Here is an 18,067-nt window from a genome sequence, read left to right as displayed (position 1 = left end):
TACACATTTTTTTTTTAAAAAAAATGTTTTTAAAAATGTAACCCAGTAATTGTTCCTCAATCTATTACGTACCATCCCAGAGCAGGGTAGCCTTCAATAATGTTAGAGGAAGCAAATAGATTAATAATTTTAGAAAATGGACAAAAATACAATGCTTCTGTCAGTTTTTAATCAAAGTGGAAACAATTCATTTCATTCCTTTCTTTTCACTTTAGGTATATCCGTGGGCAACATTTTATCAAATGAATACATGCTGATTATATTGGAAATCATTCCAAATAAAACTTTTTAAAAATAGATCCATTTTTGAATAATTCAGGGAATATCAATGTAGTGACCTCCAGATGATATTTGACTACAGCTCCCATTATCTTTGAGCATTTGACATGCTGACTATGGATGATGTGGGCTGTAGTCCAACAGCACCAATCTTTCAGTAACCACTTTGATGTCTTCTATGATCAAGCAGTATATAAATTTTATGAAATAAGTAAAATGAATAGATATATGGAAGACACCATATTGCTAGTATAAAAGATGGACTTCAATGAGGGAACGAAAAATTCCAATCCTTTCAGTCACAGTGCTTAAGGATAAACTAAATGTGGCATCATTCACACAACTGATAATTGTTTGATTTTTTTAAATGTGTTAATTCATGTGAAGGCTATACTTTGGAGGCAGTAGGAAAATCTTTTGTTAGTCTCCTGCTGCAATCTCAATCTGGATTCTACCTGCCACATGCATACCACACCTGCTCTATACACTGGGTGTTGAGTACCATTCTCACCAGTGGAAGCTTTACTTCCAGTATAAATAACAGATGCAGGGGACTAATAATAATAAATTTTATTTATATCCTGCCCTCCCCAGCCGAAGCTGGGCTCAGGGTGGCTAACAACAATCAAATAATCAAACAGTAAAATAGTTACACAATCTAAAAATATTTCATTATAAAAATTAATTAAATCAAATTGAAGGCAACCAATTAAGCAAAATTCTGTGCAGGTTGCCAGAGGAGGGAGTCAGGCTGCGCCCTGACCAAAGGCCTGGCGGAACAACTCTGTCTTGCAGGACTAGTCTGGACTGAAACCACAACAAAAGGCAAAGTATTTAAATACCCACCATCTCCCACTGATCTAGGTTCCCTCCCCTCCATATGTATCTTCTACTTGCAAACCACTGAAAAAATTGTTAAGCCCATAAATGTATTATATTTAATTCAGCTCTCTGTAGGCCAATTTCTTGACTTAACATTATTTACGAGGTTGTTGGAAGGATAGTGTGTAGGTGGCTACCATATATTCCACCCTAAGCTCATTGGAAGAATGTGATGGACAAAAAAATTTAAAATTAAAAAAGCTTTTAAATGATGTTTGCGACTCCATTTTGACTGTGATGATATAGAGGCTGAGAGATTCAATTAGACACAACAGGCACAATCCATTGAATGATACGTTGAAGTCCTTTTAAAATCATTCAAGAATTTAGCAACGGAATTGATTTCTACACATTGGGAATATGGCTCTCTTGACTGTACACATATATTTTGGATTTCAGTTATTAAATGTAGGCATCAATATTATATAGTATTTAAACATAAAGATTGACATAAATGTACAAATCAGTTAATTAGTATTATTTCCTTTTTTAAAAAAATGTGAATAATTTCTCAATATAGCAATAAGAAAATTAAACAAAGGACTTGCCTCTTTGTATTCCTTGAAAAGAAGAAGTATAAGTTTTTCAAAGTGAATCGTCCCCCAGTTAGTGATTTATCTTCCAGATTGCACTGATATCACAAGTATGTGAGTAGGGTGATGAGGACAGAATAAAATCTAGCAACATGAATAGTAATAAATTCTAAATAGTTCCTCTCCGTCTTCTTCTCTCTCCCCTTTGATTCAAAATTCTGTACTGAAATGCAGCATCTAATCAAGTGGAAGGATTTATTAACTGTGCCGATTTATTAAAAGGGTGTGGGAAATCATTTTGGAAAGTTCCTAGGAAATAATTCAGATAATGTTGGGTGTAAATCTCAAGTCTAGAAGAGAATTATTAATCTGATTATTTTTTTTAACACTTACAATTTCTTCATAATTCCCAACTGCCATAATCCCAAATGCCTCATTTGTTTTAGAATCAGGGACTGAATGTTGTTCTGTTAATTTGTATATATATATATAGGGGTGCTCTCATTTTGACTCAAGAGAACCACAATTTTGTAGGTCAAACTGGGAAAAATAAATACAGTAAATGGAAAAAATCCACAAAATGTTTAGGGGTATGCGTACCCCTGCATCCTGCCAGAAAAAAGTACCGAGTATACATGAATCCAATGCACATATTGGAAGCTCTTTTATATTTAAAAATGACCTAATGAAAGATTGTCTGCATTTTTTGTGTTTATTTATCCTACTATACACATTTTTGCAAGTGATTTTCCCCAATATATTTTTGTGTGTTATTTTTGTGTGTATACACACTTCCCCAAAATATATGCTTTCTTGTGGACATTTTTTTTTTTTTTGCTGCAGACCTGCAGTTCAAAATTTGGAGAAGTGCAAATTTGGAAGGATCGCTATAAAACATGTGTGACTACCGTGTAACATATATAAACAATTTAGCACCTAAATAGCTTCTTCAGTTTGAGGGATAAGGCATGCAGACTTACTTGAGCCATAGTGCATGACCACCAAAGGCAAATGAGAACCACAGGTAGAAAAAGCCTTCATCCTACCCACTTCAGAAGGATAACAGTGTTCCAGTTTGCATATTATTTCAGAAAATATGAACTCGGTTCCCATTGCAGTGAGAAAAGTATAGAATTTCACCCTATCTCTATACCACTTATTATGGTACTTTTGTTTTATGATTAATCTTAATGGATGTTGTGCCCTTTTTTGTAATCTTTATGTATACCACTTAGAAACATTGTTGGTTAAGCAGTATATAAATAGCAGAATTGCATTCACCTGGTGTGTTATATATGTTAGGATACAGAGAAGCGTGAATTTGCTTCTTCTTTCAAATTGATATAAATGATTTTTTTCTGTAAGTGCAATGCCATAGTTGCAAACCAATGTTCTCTTTCTATTTGTGTGATTCTACAAAGCGTGTTCTCATAAAAGAGAGAGCACGTGTTGCGGATGGGGCCGAACAAAACCCCAGTTAGTGACCAGGCCATTGAGGGCAATGGGCTGGAGCAGATTGGAAGAAGTTGTTACTGGGGTAAATTTGATGTTGCCAATTTAGGGGTGGGATTAATGCCCTTATATAAGCAGGGTCCACAGCTTTCTCTTTCTCTTTCGCTGTGGACATCGGATCTCCCGCCCGCCCTCCCTTGATTTGGGCTTGCGCTTTGACCTTGCTCTGCCTGTCATGGGGTCGTTCGCCTTGGTGCGGGGGCCCAGTAGGAATTTGTCCAATTGGCTGATTAGTGCGTGCCTTTTGGGTTTTGCCTACTGCTTAGCAAATCGTCACAACTTGTAAGGTTGGCGGTTAGGCATTGGTTAAAATTGGTTGGTGGAGGGGTATGGATTGGCTGTGCCTGCCCCTCCAATGCTGCTGCTGACGGGTATTCCGTTAAAGGAATTCTGAAGCTTACCATCCCCTTCGTCCAAACCCTGACGGCAGGGTGCGGGCCGTGTAAGCTTCAAGGAACATGCGCGGAGCAGTGAGAGTCTGTGACGCAGCTCCATCTGACTCTGACCATGTTTCCTCCGGGACTGACGAGGGAGTCAGTGCTGTCCCCCCAAGGCGGGGGGGGGACAGGTAGTCATAACCAATGCCTAAGCAACCACTCTCAATTTGTATAAAAATAAAGTTGTGGCCAAAATTATGCCAAAAACCTTAAACAAAAATTACGTGTGATGTCTGAGTTATTGGGGTAGGGGTTTTGGGGGACCTCAGCACGCAATTAAGCAATGCAATACAATTGCAAAACTGCAGCACAGCCAAATATTCCCTCCAACTCCCCTTTCATCAGATGGCACCACACATCTCATAACATACTACATAATGTGCCATGCAGCTTCTCCCTGTCATTTCTACAAACCTTAAATAGTCCAGCTGATCTTGCCACCTCAGACAGGCACAAAATAGTGATTCAGCTCAAACAATGGGGTTTATATATTCAAAGAATATATAAGTGGGGAAAGATGCTATAAATCAGTGAGGGCACAGAAACCAACAGGGTCTATTGTGGACAATAGGATGAACAATGGAAGTGTTTGGGAAGGTAGACATCGAATTGGCCATACTGGATGGGAGTTGTTTGTAATTCACCACATTATGTATCCCTGGGGTGACCATATGTACTGGTTCTTGGGAACACTTTAAATGACCTTTTCCCACTCCTTCATCACCTCATGACTAGGGGTTTGCTTTTCAACTCTTGATGGCTTCATGTATCCCCTACATGCAAAACCCATGGTCATTTTATTTCCCAGCTCCCTCAGAGAATAGGCTAGGAACACGGTGCTTTGTAAGGGCACAGTTCTCACTTGGCATCAGTTGTTGGACACACGAGTCCTTCTCTAGTGGCATGTTCAGAATGTTCAGGCAGTACAATTCCCAAATAACCAATATATTTTATTTTCTGATCATCAACTCTATTGAATACAATAGTTTCACAGATTAGTTTTCAAATATCCAAAGCTTATATTTAGTTTTGGAAAAGGCACAATTATCCTAATCTGAATTATCCTAATCTGAAAATAAATACCTCCATTCTAGTTATTGGAAGATGTTGGTTGCATGTTGGAGTTCCCATTCTTTTAAAATTCTACTACAATGAGTGCCCCTTACTACTGCTTGAACATAATTGATATAAAAATACAAAAAAGCAGCGCAGTATATATGTAAGAGATTTAAAGTAATTAAGACCATTAAGGAAGCCCAATTTCACATTGTACCTATATGTTTGCATTTGTTGCTTATATGATAACATCCCACCAAACAGTATACTTTTTCATGATACTCCAAGCACCTGGCAACACATAATTTATTAGCGCCCCCCCCCCAGCTGATGCTAAATTTAATACATTTTAATACCGAAATGAAAGTTGCAAGTCCTGTCCATTTGGGGGCAATTGAGATTCTGCCAGCTGCCAGCTGTGTTCCAATGAATTCAGGCTGGAAAAAAGCCCTGGCAGAAATATTTCAGTTGATTGTTCCATTGATTTGGTAAACAAAGCTACAGTGAAGTTGCAATGGGATATTCGGGTATTTTGGTCATTTCTTAACTAACCATTGTCCTGAATTTGAATACTTGTGAGCTGTACCACCATAAGTGAAAAGGGTGCCTCTTTTTCAACATCCCTTCCAACACTTATAAGAAAATTGTGATGCCATATGGGCAATTTGCACTTGTGCACATTTCTATCTACATAAGATTTTCATAGAACACTCCCTTACATAAGCTGAGACTGCAGTTGAAAAATCAACAGAATGTTAGATTTGAAACATCTAATAACATAATTTTGCATTATTTCTTCCCGCTCATTAGTCTCTTTAGTGCTCCCATCACTTCCTGATTCCTGAGTGCATAAATCATAGGGTTAAACATAGGTGTAACTACTGTGTAAAATATATAAACAATCTTGTCACCTAAATGAGTTTCTTTAGTTTGAGGGATAAGGTATGCAGACATACCTGAGCCATAGTACATGACCACCACAACCAGATGAGACCCACATGTGGAAAAAGCCTTCATCCTACCCCCTTCAGAATCTGAGTGCATTCTCATGATGGCAATAAGAATGCGCATATAAGAAAAAGAAATGAAAGCTAGGGGTAAAATCAGTGTGAAAATGCTTGTAAAATACATACCCAGCGTGCTCGCAGATGTATCAGTGCAGAGTAACTTAAAGACAGCTTTGAATTCACATACTAAATGGTCCACCTCATTGTTCCCACAGAATCGTGCTGGCTTCGCAAGACAGGGAACTATTGTAACCATGAAGGCAGTCGTCCATGTCATAGCAGCAAAGGTGATGCAAATGTTCCTGTTCATGATGAGTGTATATCGCAGTGGGTTGGAAATGGCCACATAGCGATCATAAGCCATGACAGCCAGCAGCAAACATTCACACGTTCCAAAAAGGAGACCCAGAAGAATTTGAGAATAGCACAGTGGAAGAGGCATAACAGGTCTATCCACTAAACAATTGACTATAGATTGTGGGATGCCAGTCGATGAGAAACAAAGGTCAATGATGGACAAATTACAGAGGAAAAAGTACATAGGACTGTGCAACCGGGAGTCATTTATGACCACCACAATAATGAGTCCATTTCCAACAAGGATGACTGCATAGGATACAATAAAGAGGACCATCAATCCCATTCTTGCCTTGGGTCGACCTGACCATCCCACGAGAACAAATTCAGTTACTTCTGTCTCATTTTCCCCTATGTCCTGCATGAGGGCAGATCTGAAATTGAAAAAGGGAAATGCATTGTCTCTTGATCTCCTTTTTCTTTATTACCTGTTATTTCTTGTCCTTTGGGCTCATTATTCCACAGATTTGTGGGTAGGCATGTTTGCATCTTTCACAGCCAGATATACAGAATAGCAAAACACAATAAATTTAAGCATGTCAATGTTTTAGAAAGCATTAAGCCAATATTATGAAAAGTGACTTCAAAACACTGTTTTTGAGAATAATAGTTTGTTTTATGACATTGAAGTTCTTTTATGTGTCACATCACATTCATTCGTAAAATATACAATACAGTTAACCTCTGCTCACCTATTACCAACTTTCCTAGAGTGGGGTAGCTTACAATGTTAGAAAAAGCAAATAGATGAATGATTTTATATTTAAAACTATACAGGTAAAAGTATAGGTCTCCTGTGAAGTGAACCTAGAAATCAGCAATTGAATTAATTTCTACATTAAATATCCTTTATCTAATTGGGTTCCATATATTGGACCGGAGCTATCAAAGAGAGAAAATGATATTAAAATACAAATTGGTTAAGATTATTTTCAACTGTTTTTAAAATAGCCTCCCCAGTAGGGAATTAAATAAAACAATGCCTCTTTGTATTCCTTGAAAAGTAGAAGAAAAGTTGATGATAGTGGATCATCTCCCAGTTATTGATTTATTATAATGATACCTAGGGTTGCCATATTTCAAAAAGTAAAAACCAGGACAACCCAAAAGTTGTTGAGCTTTTCTTTACAAAAATGCCAAAAAAATATGCCTAAAATTGACTTGCTGAAGATCCAGAACAAAGCACCACCTTTTGGAAATTTCCAGTAATGTCTGGGAGATTCTGTACGTATATCAGCCCTATGATACGACATAAATGTTTATAAAATCAAAATACTCCCCTCCCCCTCTTTCTCTCTACCCCTTGACTAAAATACCTGTTATATAGGCTGATATTCAACAACTGATCAAGTAGAAGGATTTGCTAATGCTGTTGATCAAACACTGCTCATTAAAACAGGATCTAAGATCATTTTGGAAATTTCCTAGCAAACAATCCTAATAGACTGGGGTGGGGGTTTAACTGATGAGTTACGCCTAACTTTAGTCTAGAAGGGAGCTTTTAATCTGATATTTTCATTTTTTAATGCTCACTATTTCTTCAAAATCCCCACTGGCCATAATCCCAACATGCTTAATTTATTTTAGAACACCAAAGAAGGGATGCTATTCTGCTAATTAGGATATTTTTGCCCATGTGACTCATGAGCACAGCAAAAGAACCAGACTGTACAATGGTGATGGGATAAAATCAGGCCAATTCATTTTTCACAGCCACAGGCAGGGCAAAGGTTGGCATGGCATCGGGTCCCAGGATCAGTTCATCGTTTCACAAGCCTCAGGTTGCTGGAATGGATCCTCTGGGTTTGGATCGTTCCAAACCTGTACGACGGAAGTCAGCCAGTGTTGAACCTTGCCGTGGTGCAAGTCAAGCAAGCAGGGTGCAGATTTCAACCAGATTTCAACCAGGCAAATATAGACCCCACACTTCGGTTTGCCATGGTCAATCCTCCTCTTAGGCCCATTATGCCCCCCCATACTATGTTGATCCTGACCAATGCCATTTCCACCACAAGGGAGGACCTACCACAGTCTGACTCCTGCCAATCCAAACCTGCCCCCATGGCCAATCCAAAGGCCCGAATAAAGATCTTCCAATCAAATGTTAATTGCCGCTTTCTGACAGGTGAACCCCACCTAGGCGAAAGAAGTCTGAAAACTCAAACCTGATCAAGGGGTGACAGATTTTCCAGGCCACCCTAGAGCATTACAGCACGCACCACATGCCACTGCCATTGCACCCTATCCACCTGCAGAGGCTGATCTCCCCTCCAAGAGCATTGTTGCACCAAGATGACCGGGTGATGCACATTTTCAGATCTCCATCAGGCAACAAGGCAATGTCTTTTAAAATGGTCCACTCCAAGTAAACAGCCTTTTGTGTCCATAGGTTGCCTTCAGCCAGATAAATGACCAGCAGGTCTAGTGAGCAGAAGTACTGAGTGCATTTGGAAAGCACTAGGGTAGCATAACTCAGCTCCTGAGCCCCACAGGGGTGCCACAGAAAGAATGCAGTTGGTCAACGGAGCTGTGGACTCAACAAAGCTGGAAACCTCTGTTATAATAATATAACATTGTGTGTGGGTGTTTTTGTTTTGTGATGCTTCCCCAGTGCTATGGAATTAGGCTGCAGCATTTGGGACTTTATACAGTTATGTATGACATGGAGAAAGTAGATAGAGAAAAGTTTTTCTCCTTCTCTTAGGATTCTAGAACTTGTGGATATCCAATGAAGCTAGATATTAGAAAATTCAGAATATACATAAGCAAGTCCTTCTTCACACAGCATGTAATTGAACTAGAGAACTCTCTCCCACAGGTGGCAGTGATGGCCACCAACCTGGGTTGTTTTAAGAGAGGATTGGATAAATTCATGGTGGGTACGTTTATCAGTGGTTACTTGTCATGATGGTTATGCTCCATCTCCACAGTCAGAGGCAGTATGCTTCTGAAAATCAGTTACAGAAAATTGTAGAAGGGGAGAGGGCCCTTGCGTTCAGTTCCTGTTTCTGGATTTCTTACAAGCATCTGGTTGGCTACTGTGAGAAAACATGCTGGACTATGTGGGTCATTGGTCCTATCCAGCAGGTTGTTTTTATGTTAGCAGAAGCAATAATAATAATAATAATAATAATAATAATAATAATAATAATAATAATAATAATAATAATAATAATAATTTATTATTTGTACCCCGCCCATCTGGCTGGGTTTCCCCAGCCACTCTGGGCAGCTTCCACAAAGACCAAAAATACACTAATATGTCATACATTAAAAAACTCATTGCAATCATTGTAGTAGCAGCAGTTGTACTCAAATGGAGAGAGTGCATGATCACTTTTCAGTGGATCTAGACTTGGCTATGCTTAATGTAGTTCCCCTGAAATCAATGGGACCATATAGGCTTGGTTAACTTGTTCTGTTGGTTTAAACGGGTCAACTCTAAGTATGAATATATTGGGATCCATCCAATTAATTGTAAAAAAAAATTTATATTGCCCTTCTCAGGTATTGTTTTACATTATACAAATGCATACATCCCTGTCATTTAATAAAGCAGCAGCAATTTTTAAAATCATGACACTTTCCAATACAGCATTCCACAAGTGGGGAGGCACTGCAGAAAAGGCCCGTTCTTGTGTTGCCACCCTCCTGACCTCTTGTGGAGGGTGCACACGAAGAAGGGCCTCAGAAGGTGATTGCAGGGTTCAGGTCAGTTCATATGGGGAGTTGTATAAAGGAGAGCTCATTCACAAAAGCAATTGTCTATAACTTAGCCATACTGAGGTCGTTGAATGAAAGTAACTATATAAATATGTAATAAACATTCAACATGCAATTAATTAACATGACGGAATTTTTATGGGGGGAGGGGTATTCTGGAAGTCAAGGTAAGAACACCCCCCCAAAAAAAAAATTGATCCCCCCCCCATGATTGTTGGAGTAATTAGAAACCATAGATGGGATATTTGATGTTACAGCATTATTAGCAAAATAAACAAAAGGCAGTTAGGGTCTAATAAAACTTGTACCTGATTAACATATGTGGAAATGAGACAAATTACATAAGAAATTTATTTTATTTTTAAGAAATAGATAGACAATGGAACTATTTCCACTTCTGTATTTCCAAAAGGCATAATCCCCAAAGCCTTGTTTACTTAGGAACACTCACCAACTTTCTAAAGTTTATATATATAAGACACCAAAACCTGCATATATATATATATATATATATATATATATATATATATATATATATATATGCTTTCGTAGATTTTCACGGGTACAGGAATGCAGGTTTTGGTGTCTTCGGGTGTCTTCCCGTGTAAGAGTCGGGGTGTCTGGGCGACGTTTCGACGAGGTCTCACTCGTCATCTTCAGGCTGGTGCTTTCGGCTTCTTGTTACTGGAACAGAGCAGAATCTGGTGTTTGAGTTCCTATAAATACTGTTGAGGGGTGTGGTGTATAGCCTCCAACGTTCTGGGCAGAGAGGAAGTTCCTAGATTAGTGTGCCTTTTCTTCTTTTGTTCCTTAATTACTTGAGGGATATCTTGAGTGATTTCATGAGTGATATTCTGAATACCACTGGGTGGGTCAAGAAGAAAAAACTTCCTCTCTTTTCCAACACATGAAAGAAACAGGACACGAAATTAATTTTGCAGATTCCAAATTGCTCTTTAACATGGAACATCACCACAAGAGAATAATCATGGAAGCCATCGAGATAGAGAAACACCCTCACAACATGAACAAGCGTGACGACACGTCCCGCCTGCCAGACATCTGGAAATTAGCCCTCCCCACAAAAACCGACACCAGAACCAGAGGCACACAGAACGCCGTCACCAATCAACCACACCAGACCCAAACCCAGACCCTCTCCACAGACATATTACAGACTCCATCCAGTAGCCAAACTATAGTGGCACCTCCGGATGCTGCACCCCCCTGCAATCCCTACACAGATCTGGCTGGCACAAGGCACAAAACCACAGCTCGCCCCTATACACGAAGCCAAGCCAGAGCACAACTAAATGCAGCACAGCCATCTTCTCAGAAAAACTCTTCACAAGCTCAAGAGGTCAAGACACAAAAGCTTTAGCAACTAATCTACACTTAATGACCCACCCAGTGGTATTCAGAATATCACTCATGAAATCACTCAAGATATCCCTCAAGTAATTAAGGAACAAAAGAAGAAAAGGCACACTCATCTAGGAACTTCCTCTCTGCCCAGAACGTTGGAGGCTATACACCACACCCCTCAACAGTATTTATAGGAACTCAAACACCAGATTCTGCTCTGTTCCAGTAACAAGAAGCCGAAAGCACCAGCCTGAAGATGACGAGTGAGACCTCGTCGAAACGTCGCCCAGACACCCCGACTCTTACACGGGAAGACACCCGAAGACACCAAAACCTGCATATATATATATATATATATATATATATATATATATATATATATGCTTTCGTAGATTTTCACGGGTACAGGAATGCAGGTTTTGGTGTCTTCGGGTGTCTTCCCGTGTAAGAGTCGGGGTGTCTGTGCGACGTTTCGACGAGGTCTCGAAACGTCGAGACGACGCTTGAAGATGACGAATGAGACCTCGTCGAAACGTCGCACAGACACCCCGACTCTTACACGGGAAGACACCCGAAGACACCAAAACCTGCATATATATATATATATATATATATATGAGTTAAAGACCATTGTGAATAGCATTTCCCATATTAACTTAGGAACTTAATTTGCTAAGTGCAACAAGTTTATGCATCTCCGTAAGAATCATTGTGCACATTAGCTGCAGTCAACAAACCATGTCTGGGTTTCATAGTCAAAAAGAAAAAAAATCTACTAGCTAGCCAGAATATAGTAAAAGTGTCTTTGAGCACATACAGAGTGCCTCTTTCTGTCTCTACGCAGAGCAAGTGCATATTGTCCAACCCCTCCACTTTTCCTCTTTTTCACAACTTTTTCACAGCTGCACTAGAAATTCAGTTTGGTTCAAATTTTATTGCAGACCTATGTAACTACAATTCCCCAAACAACAGGCAAACGTAAACACAAATATTCTTCAAAATTCACACTGTTCTGAATATTGTGTGCAGTTCTTCAACCTTTATACTGAAATGCATATATTGGGGGGGGGGGAGTGAACATTAAAAGTGTACATTAGTGAAAGCTACATGCAAACATGCAGTATATTACATTATGCAGAACTGCTTGCAAAAAGGGATATATTTGGTAAACTGGTACACTAAAGTATGTATATTAGGAGAAATACCAGTGCCACCCTATCTCTTTCCAGGCCACATCCATCACTGGCCCTACTTGAGAAAGGGGTGTGTGAGTGTAGAAAGACTCTCCTCCTGGAAGAGAGGGGAGTGGTTGTGGGCAGGAGCCTGAGCTCCGCCTCTAGCAGGGGGCTTTAGCCCCCTGCCTCCCACTCACCTGGCTGGCGCCCACGCCCATCGGCAGGCACCCAACCAGGTGCCTCCGAGGGGGCGTGTACAGCAGCCTAAATGCTGCGGCACCAGCCCCTCCTCGGCCTCACTCTTCGTCGTCCCGTCGCGATTCAGGATCTTTCTCCGCGTCCGTGTGTTCAGCAGCGACCACATGGTTTCTACTGGAAGAGGATCCTTTCGCAGGGAAGTATATTTGGCTTACCTTTCCTTGCTTTCCCTGTTCAGTTGCTTACCTTATTCAGTTTACTGTGCCAGTTTTTCCCCATTTTCCCCTCCTTTTCGCCTGTTGCCCCTGGTTTTCTCTAGTTGTGCTAGAGCGCGTTATTGACCAGCCGCGAACTGCAGCGTTGTGACGTTTGATCCGATAGTAAGTGTGCCTGGTGTGTGTGCTTGCCGCGTGTGTGTTTTCATGAATGAATGAAGTAAGCCTCAAGCGCGGAAGATACAGCAAAAATAAATAAACACCTTCTGCTAATCTTCTATTAACTCTTGCTGCTTTGTTTGTCGGCTGGTTTGGGGGGTCTTCTTTACGGTGTGGTGTGTGCGTGCCTTTCCCAGTGCGACCTATGATCGGACACTAGGTGTGTGTGGGTGAGTCTGTTTGTGTATCCCTGTGCTGCGTCCTCACTTAACATCCAGAGCAGCAGCGCGTTCTTTTGGCAGCGGCGCGATCTTTTTAACAGTACGACCAGGGGTCCGACTATCTGATAAAAGAGCTCATCCGATCTTGAGCGTGTGTGTGTTTTCCACTTTCCTGGAGCTTGTTTTGTGCCCCGCAGGATTCTAAGAGATGATGCTCTGCATGTCTGCGTGGTTTCACAGTATTGCTGTGCCTGTTGAGGGGAATTTGGGCGCGCTTTTAAGAGCCTTTTGTTTACCAGCTTAGGAAGATATTGAGCAGGGACGCGTCCGTTAAAAATTTGGCTGCTAGGCAGCGCAGGAGCTTGTGTCCGGTGTGCGGCGTGGTACACGGGACTTAGTGCTTCCCCCCTTTGTGCGTGAACTTAAATCGGTGGTGGTTGGGGGGCTCCTGTGTTGGTGTGTGCTTGCAGTGTTGCTGTGCTTGTTTGAGAGGGGTTTTGGGGGCATTTAATTTTCGCTCGCTGCCTGGGAATAAGCGATCAGCAGAGTGTGTCGTAAAAGCCAGCTGCTACGCAGCGCCATTATTTCCTGTTAGTTCCTGTGTGTTTCTTCCCTCGGAGCGGGCTCTCCACATGCGTGTACACCGCCCCCTCTGTTGATTGTCCCCCCTCCCCCTTCTCTGGCCAGCTCTGTGCGTTCAAAACCACCAGCCTCTCTCTTGCTGTTGAAATTGTATTTGGTGGATGGGATTTCGTATAGCCAGGCTGTTTCTGCCCCTCGGAGCTTATTTAATTTGAAAATCCTGTTATCCCCCCCTCCAACATTCCCTCCCCCTTCCTTCTCATTTATTTCATTTCGTAAAATCACATTCTGTTGCCATAGAAATATTGCCTGTTTCCAAGCAACTCATTCTGGGGCCATAGAAGCGGTTGCTGCCTAAGGGCAGAAACACAGTAGTTAACGAGCAATAGTTAAGGGCTTTGTTCTTCAGCCTTCTCATTTGTAAGAGACAGCGTTTCCTGAAGCTGCATCCCAAGGGTTATTCTTTGTCCCTAGTGGCTTAAGTGATCGCCAGGCTAATTTTACATTGTTGCTCGGCAGCTGCACCATTGACAGCCCCCTGGTTTGAAGAACAACAGGAAGCTTAGTATTGTGGCCGGGAAGCCAGCATTTATTGCGTCTTTGGCTGCCTTTTGTTTTGGAGGCTTAAAGGCGAGCTTCCCTGACTTTACCCTTATCGCTGGAGCCCCTTGTCTTCCTATTGCCTTCCTATTGCTGCTGCTCACTTTACTCCAGTGTTGTGCAGCTGGGTTTTTTTTTTTTTTTTTTTTGCTGTGTGACAATTGATACTTAAAAACATTGATAGTGATAGTAGAATATTATTATTTCATAACCGCTCAGTAATTGATTATCTTACAGTGACAGTATAATTAATTAATTGCACAGTGACATTAAAATTGATATAAGTTTACAGTGGTTGGATAGTCGATCATTTTGCCAGCACCTATTAAGCAACAACAGTGATATCAATTTTATCACAATTCTGATTATTTTAATAAAACCATTGGTAATTAAATAAGCAATTTAGAAACAATTGATACTTTGAAACATTGTTGGCGATACTAGAATATTATCATTTAAGAATTGCTCAGCTTTTCATTATCTTATAGAGACGGTATATTTGATTTAGCTGCACAGTGACAATATAATCAATATAATTTCACAGCGCTTGCAAAGCTGATTGTTGAGACAGCAGCTATTAAACAGCAACAGTGATATCAATTCATCACAAGTTTGATTAATAGCATCATTTAGAATTAATCAATTTAGGAACAAATTTCAACAGCAATAATTAATTGGATCAACAGTAGTAGCAACCAGCTGTTAATTATACTCAAATTAATTTGGCAATTTAAGCAATTTTATTATAAACAATAGTGACTAATAAATAATAATAATAATAATAATAATAATAATAAATTAATAATAATAATATTTTTTTAATTAAAAAAATTAATTAAAAATGAAAAGAAAAAAGAAAATTTAAATTATTTTAAAATAATAATAATAATAAAATAAAAAATATATAGTAAAAAAAAACTTGCAGATTCAGATAACCCAAACCAATAAGCAGCAGTTACATTTTATTGTACGAAGCGCATCTCATGGCTCCTAAGAGAAAGCGCGTGTCTGAAGCAGCACACAATGCAGCTGGGAACACATCCCGGAGACAACAGGGTAGGAGTAATAATCAAAAGCCCATTTCTCATTTCCTCAAAGCATTTAGGTCATTTATAGACGATTATGAACAACGCTTCCCCGATGAAAACCCCGGCCCTCCCTCTTCTCCCGACGTCATTCCGGATACACAGGTAGTTCCGGAGAGTCCGCGATCTTCCCAACGGGACGAGCTACCTAGCACCTCGGCTTCCCTCTTTAGTGATTCCTAATTGACAAGGGTGGGCGCGAATTTTAGGTCAGAACCGGTTCGGACTAGGTCACAGACACAGTCTTCGGCATCCGCGTCTCGTGGTCGGGGGGGAAGGCGACATCTAAGTCTGCCCATGCTAATAACCTTGTTGCTTCTAGCTCTTCCAATCATTCACAGGATAAGTGGCCCAGGGTGCAGCTACCAGAATCAGCCTCTTCATCTGCAGCAGAGGACGAGCAGCAGGAGTTGGAGGAGGCCCCCAGTGCAGTGTCAGAGGAAAAGCCTTCGGGGAAGAGGCGTGAGAAGAAGAAATACACTTGCAAGAACAGCAAGTCGAGGAAGAATGACACGGACGAGGAGACAGGTATGATACTTCAGAGTATGATAGTGAGGCATCCTTGGGCTCCTACTGGGGTAAAGGAGAGGAAATATCTGGTCTCCCTGACTGGGCTCTCTCAAGGAGTGCCAACTGCCATCGGAAAAAGTTTGGGGGGACCCAGGAGTGGATGGATGGAGCTCTGGTAAAAGATTCAACCACATCCACCTACTCAACTTCAGATGTGATCCCAGGGGATCATCTGTCCCCCAAATTGCGTGCAAAAATTTTAAATGGAGAGTTCGTTGATATGTTTAAGTTAGTTCCTCCTGCAGAGGAGCTAGGTAGGGGCGAAAAGAGGCCCCCCATGGGAAGCGGAATAGCAAGTATCCCTCCATGCCTAGGACATTTGAACACTGGCTGGATGGGTTCCAGGCTTTTATGGGTACGATAGTGGCAGCCTATCCCAAGTGAGCAGTTTTCTTGGTTGCTTACCTTTCGCACATCGGTACAGCATGCGCCCTCTCGGGGGAAGCCGCCGCCATAAGCTATGATAAGAAGTTTCATGGGAAGGCCTCTAGGATTCCGTTGGCACGCTGGGATCAGATCAAAAACAGAATCTGGTCAATAGCGGTGGGTCCGTATGTTGAGAAGAAGCAGGTGGACTCATACCGTTCGGCCAGGGTCGACCCGAGAAGGGACTTCAGGCGTAAGGCATGCTGGGAGTACAATAAAGGGTCATGCCAAAAGTCATCATGCAAATACCCTCATGAATGTGAGAGATGCACCAGGGCTCACCCGGTAGCAACTTGCTTTAAGGGGGGGAAACAGCCCTTTCATGGAGGCCGGGGGTTCCATCACTCCAGTTCCAGGGGAGCCCCCATGGCTGGGAACAGAAGATGAGGTAGTTTTGGAATTGGCGTTTTCCCCTATCAAGCTAGCCCCTCTCTGCAACCTTCTGTCCCTTTACCCAGATAAAAATGCAGCGTCATATCTTCGGGAGGGATTTTCCAGCGGGTTTCAAATCCCAATAGCAGATTCTTTAATAGCAAAAGATTCCCCGATTCAGAAGTCTGTTAGGGAGAGGCCAGAAATTGCAGAGAGGAAGATAGCCAAAGAAGTAAGCGCAGGCAGGGTAGCAGGCCCGTTTGATAGCCCCCCTTCTCAAATTTACACCTATCACCCTTAGGCATTGTTCCCAAGAAGACCCCTGGGGAATTTAGGCTCATTCACAACCTCTTATCCAAAAGGCGGCTCAGTAAATGATGTCATCCCACCAGAGTTATGCTCGGTAAAATACGTCACCTTCGATCAGGCAGTTAAACTAATTAGGAGTTTTGGCCACGGGGCACTTTTAGCAAAGTGTGATATAGAATCGGCCTTCCGCCTTTTGCCAGTGCACCCTAATGACTTTTGGCTGCTGGGCTTTAAATTTCAAGGGAGATATTATGTTGATAAGGCCATGCCAATGGGCTGCTCAGTGGCCTGTTCGGCGTTCGAAACATTCAGCACCTTCTTGGACTGGGCCTTGCGTTTTAGGACTAATGCCACTGGGGTCACACACTACCTGGATGATTTTCTTTTCGTGGGAAAGTCCAACACTGGGGAATGTGCCTCACTGCTTGGGGCCTTCTCAGCTCTGGCCCAGGACCTGGGTGTTCCCCTCGCAGCTGAAAAAACCGAGGGCCCGGCTACGCGCCTCACATACTTGGGCATTGAGTTGGATACAATTGCCCAATCATCCCGCTTACCAAAGAAATTGACACCCTTATGGAAACAATCCGAATTACCCTGACTCCCAGGTTAGCGCGATCGGCTAATGGCGGATTCCCTCTGAGCTCCGGAGGGAATCGGCTCCGCAGGATCGGGTCTTGCCGCTGCGGTGACGCGGGGACCCTTAAAAATCACAGGCGGTGAAGCCTGTGAACCTGGTGACTCGGTGGGCACCATTTGCACCCCCGATCCGTGAAGGAGCCTTTTTAAAGGCTTTGGAATGGGGGACGGGGTGACTGGCGCGGTGCTGTGAGTCGACTGCTTCTCCTGCGGAGTGAAGCCGCAAGCCATGGTCGGAGAGTGCTGACTTCTTCTTGTGAACAATTGGACTTTAAAACAGCAACCCGTGAGTAGTACGGAATTTGGATTTCTAAAGGAAAACTTTTTCTTGAATTAGGCACGATCGGGGAAGACGTAAACAGGAAGGC

At 41.7% G+C, this 18,067-nt stretch overlaps 1 protein-coding gene across 1 annotated transcript; it reads right to left on the bottom strand.

Annotated features, from left to right (window-relative positions):
• Positions 1-5,488: 5,488 nt before the first annotated feature.
• On the bottom strand, positions 5,489-6,349 carry LOC309517306 (olfactory receptor 13H1-like; the record flags this gene model as incomplete). The annotated part of the gene is made up of 1 exon (XM_082196448.1): positions 5,489-6,349. One exon carries the CDS (start codon positions 6,347-6,349, stop codon positions 5,489-5,491), a length of 861 nt encoding a protein of 286 aa, XP_082052574.1.
• Between the last annotated feature and the right edge of the window lie 11,718 nt (positions 6,350-18,067).

The sequence above is a fragment of the Podarcis vaucheri genome (genome assembly GCF_965113315.1).
Source record: "Podarcis vaucheri genome assembly, chromosome: 13".
Lineage (NCBI taxonomy): Eukaryota > Metazoa > Chordata > Lepidosauria > Squamata > Lacertidae > Podarcis > Podarcis vaucheri.
The sequence above is the reverse complement of the archived record's forward strand: the minus strand, read 5'-3'. Positions and strand labels throughout refer to the sequence as shown.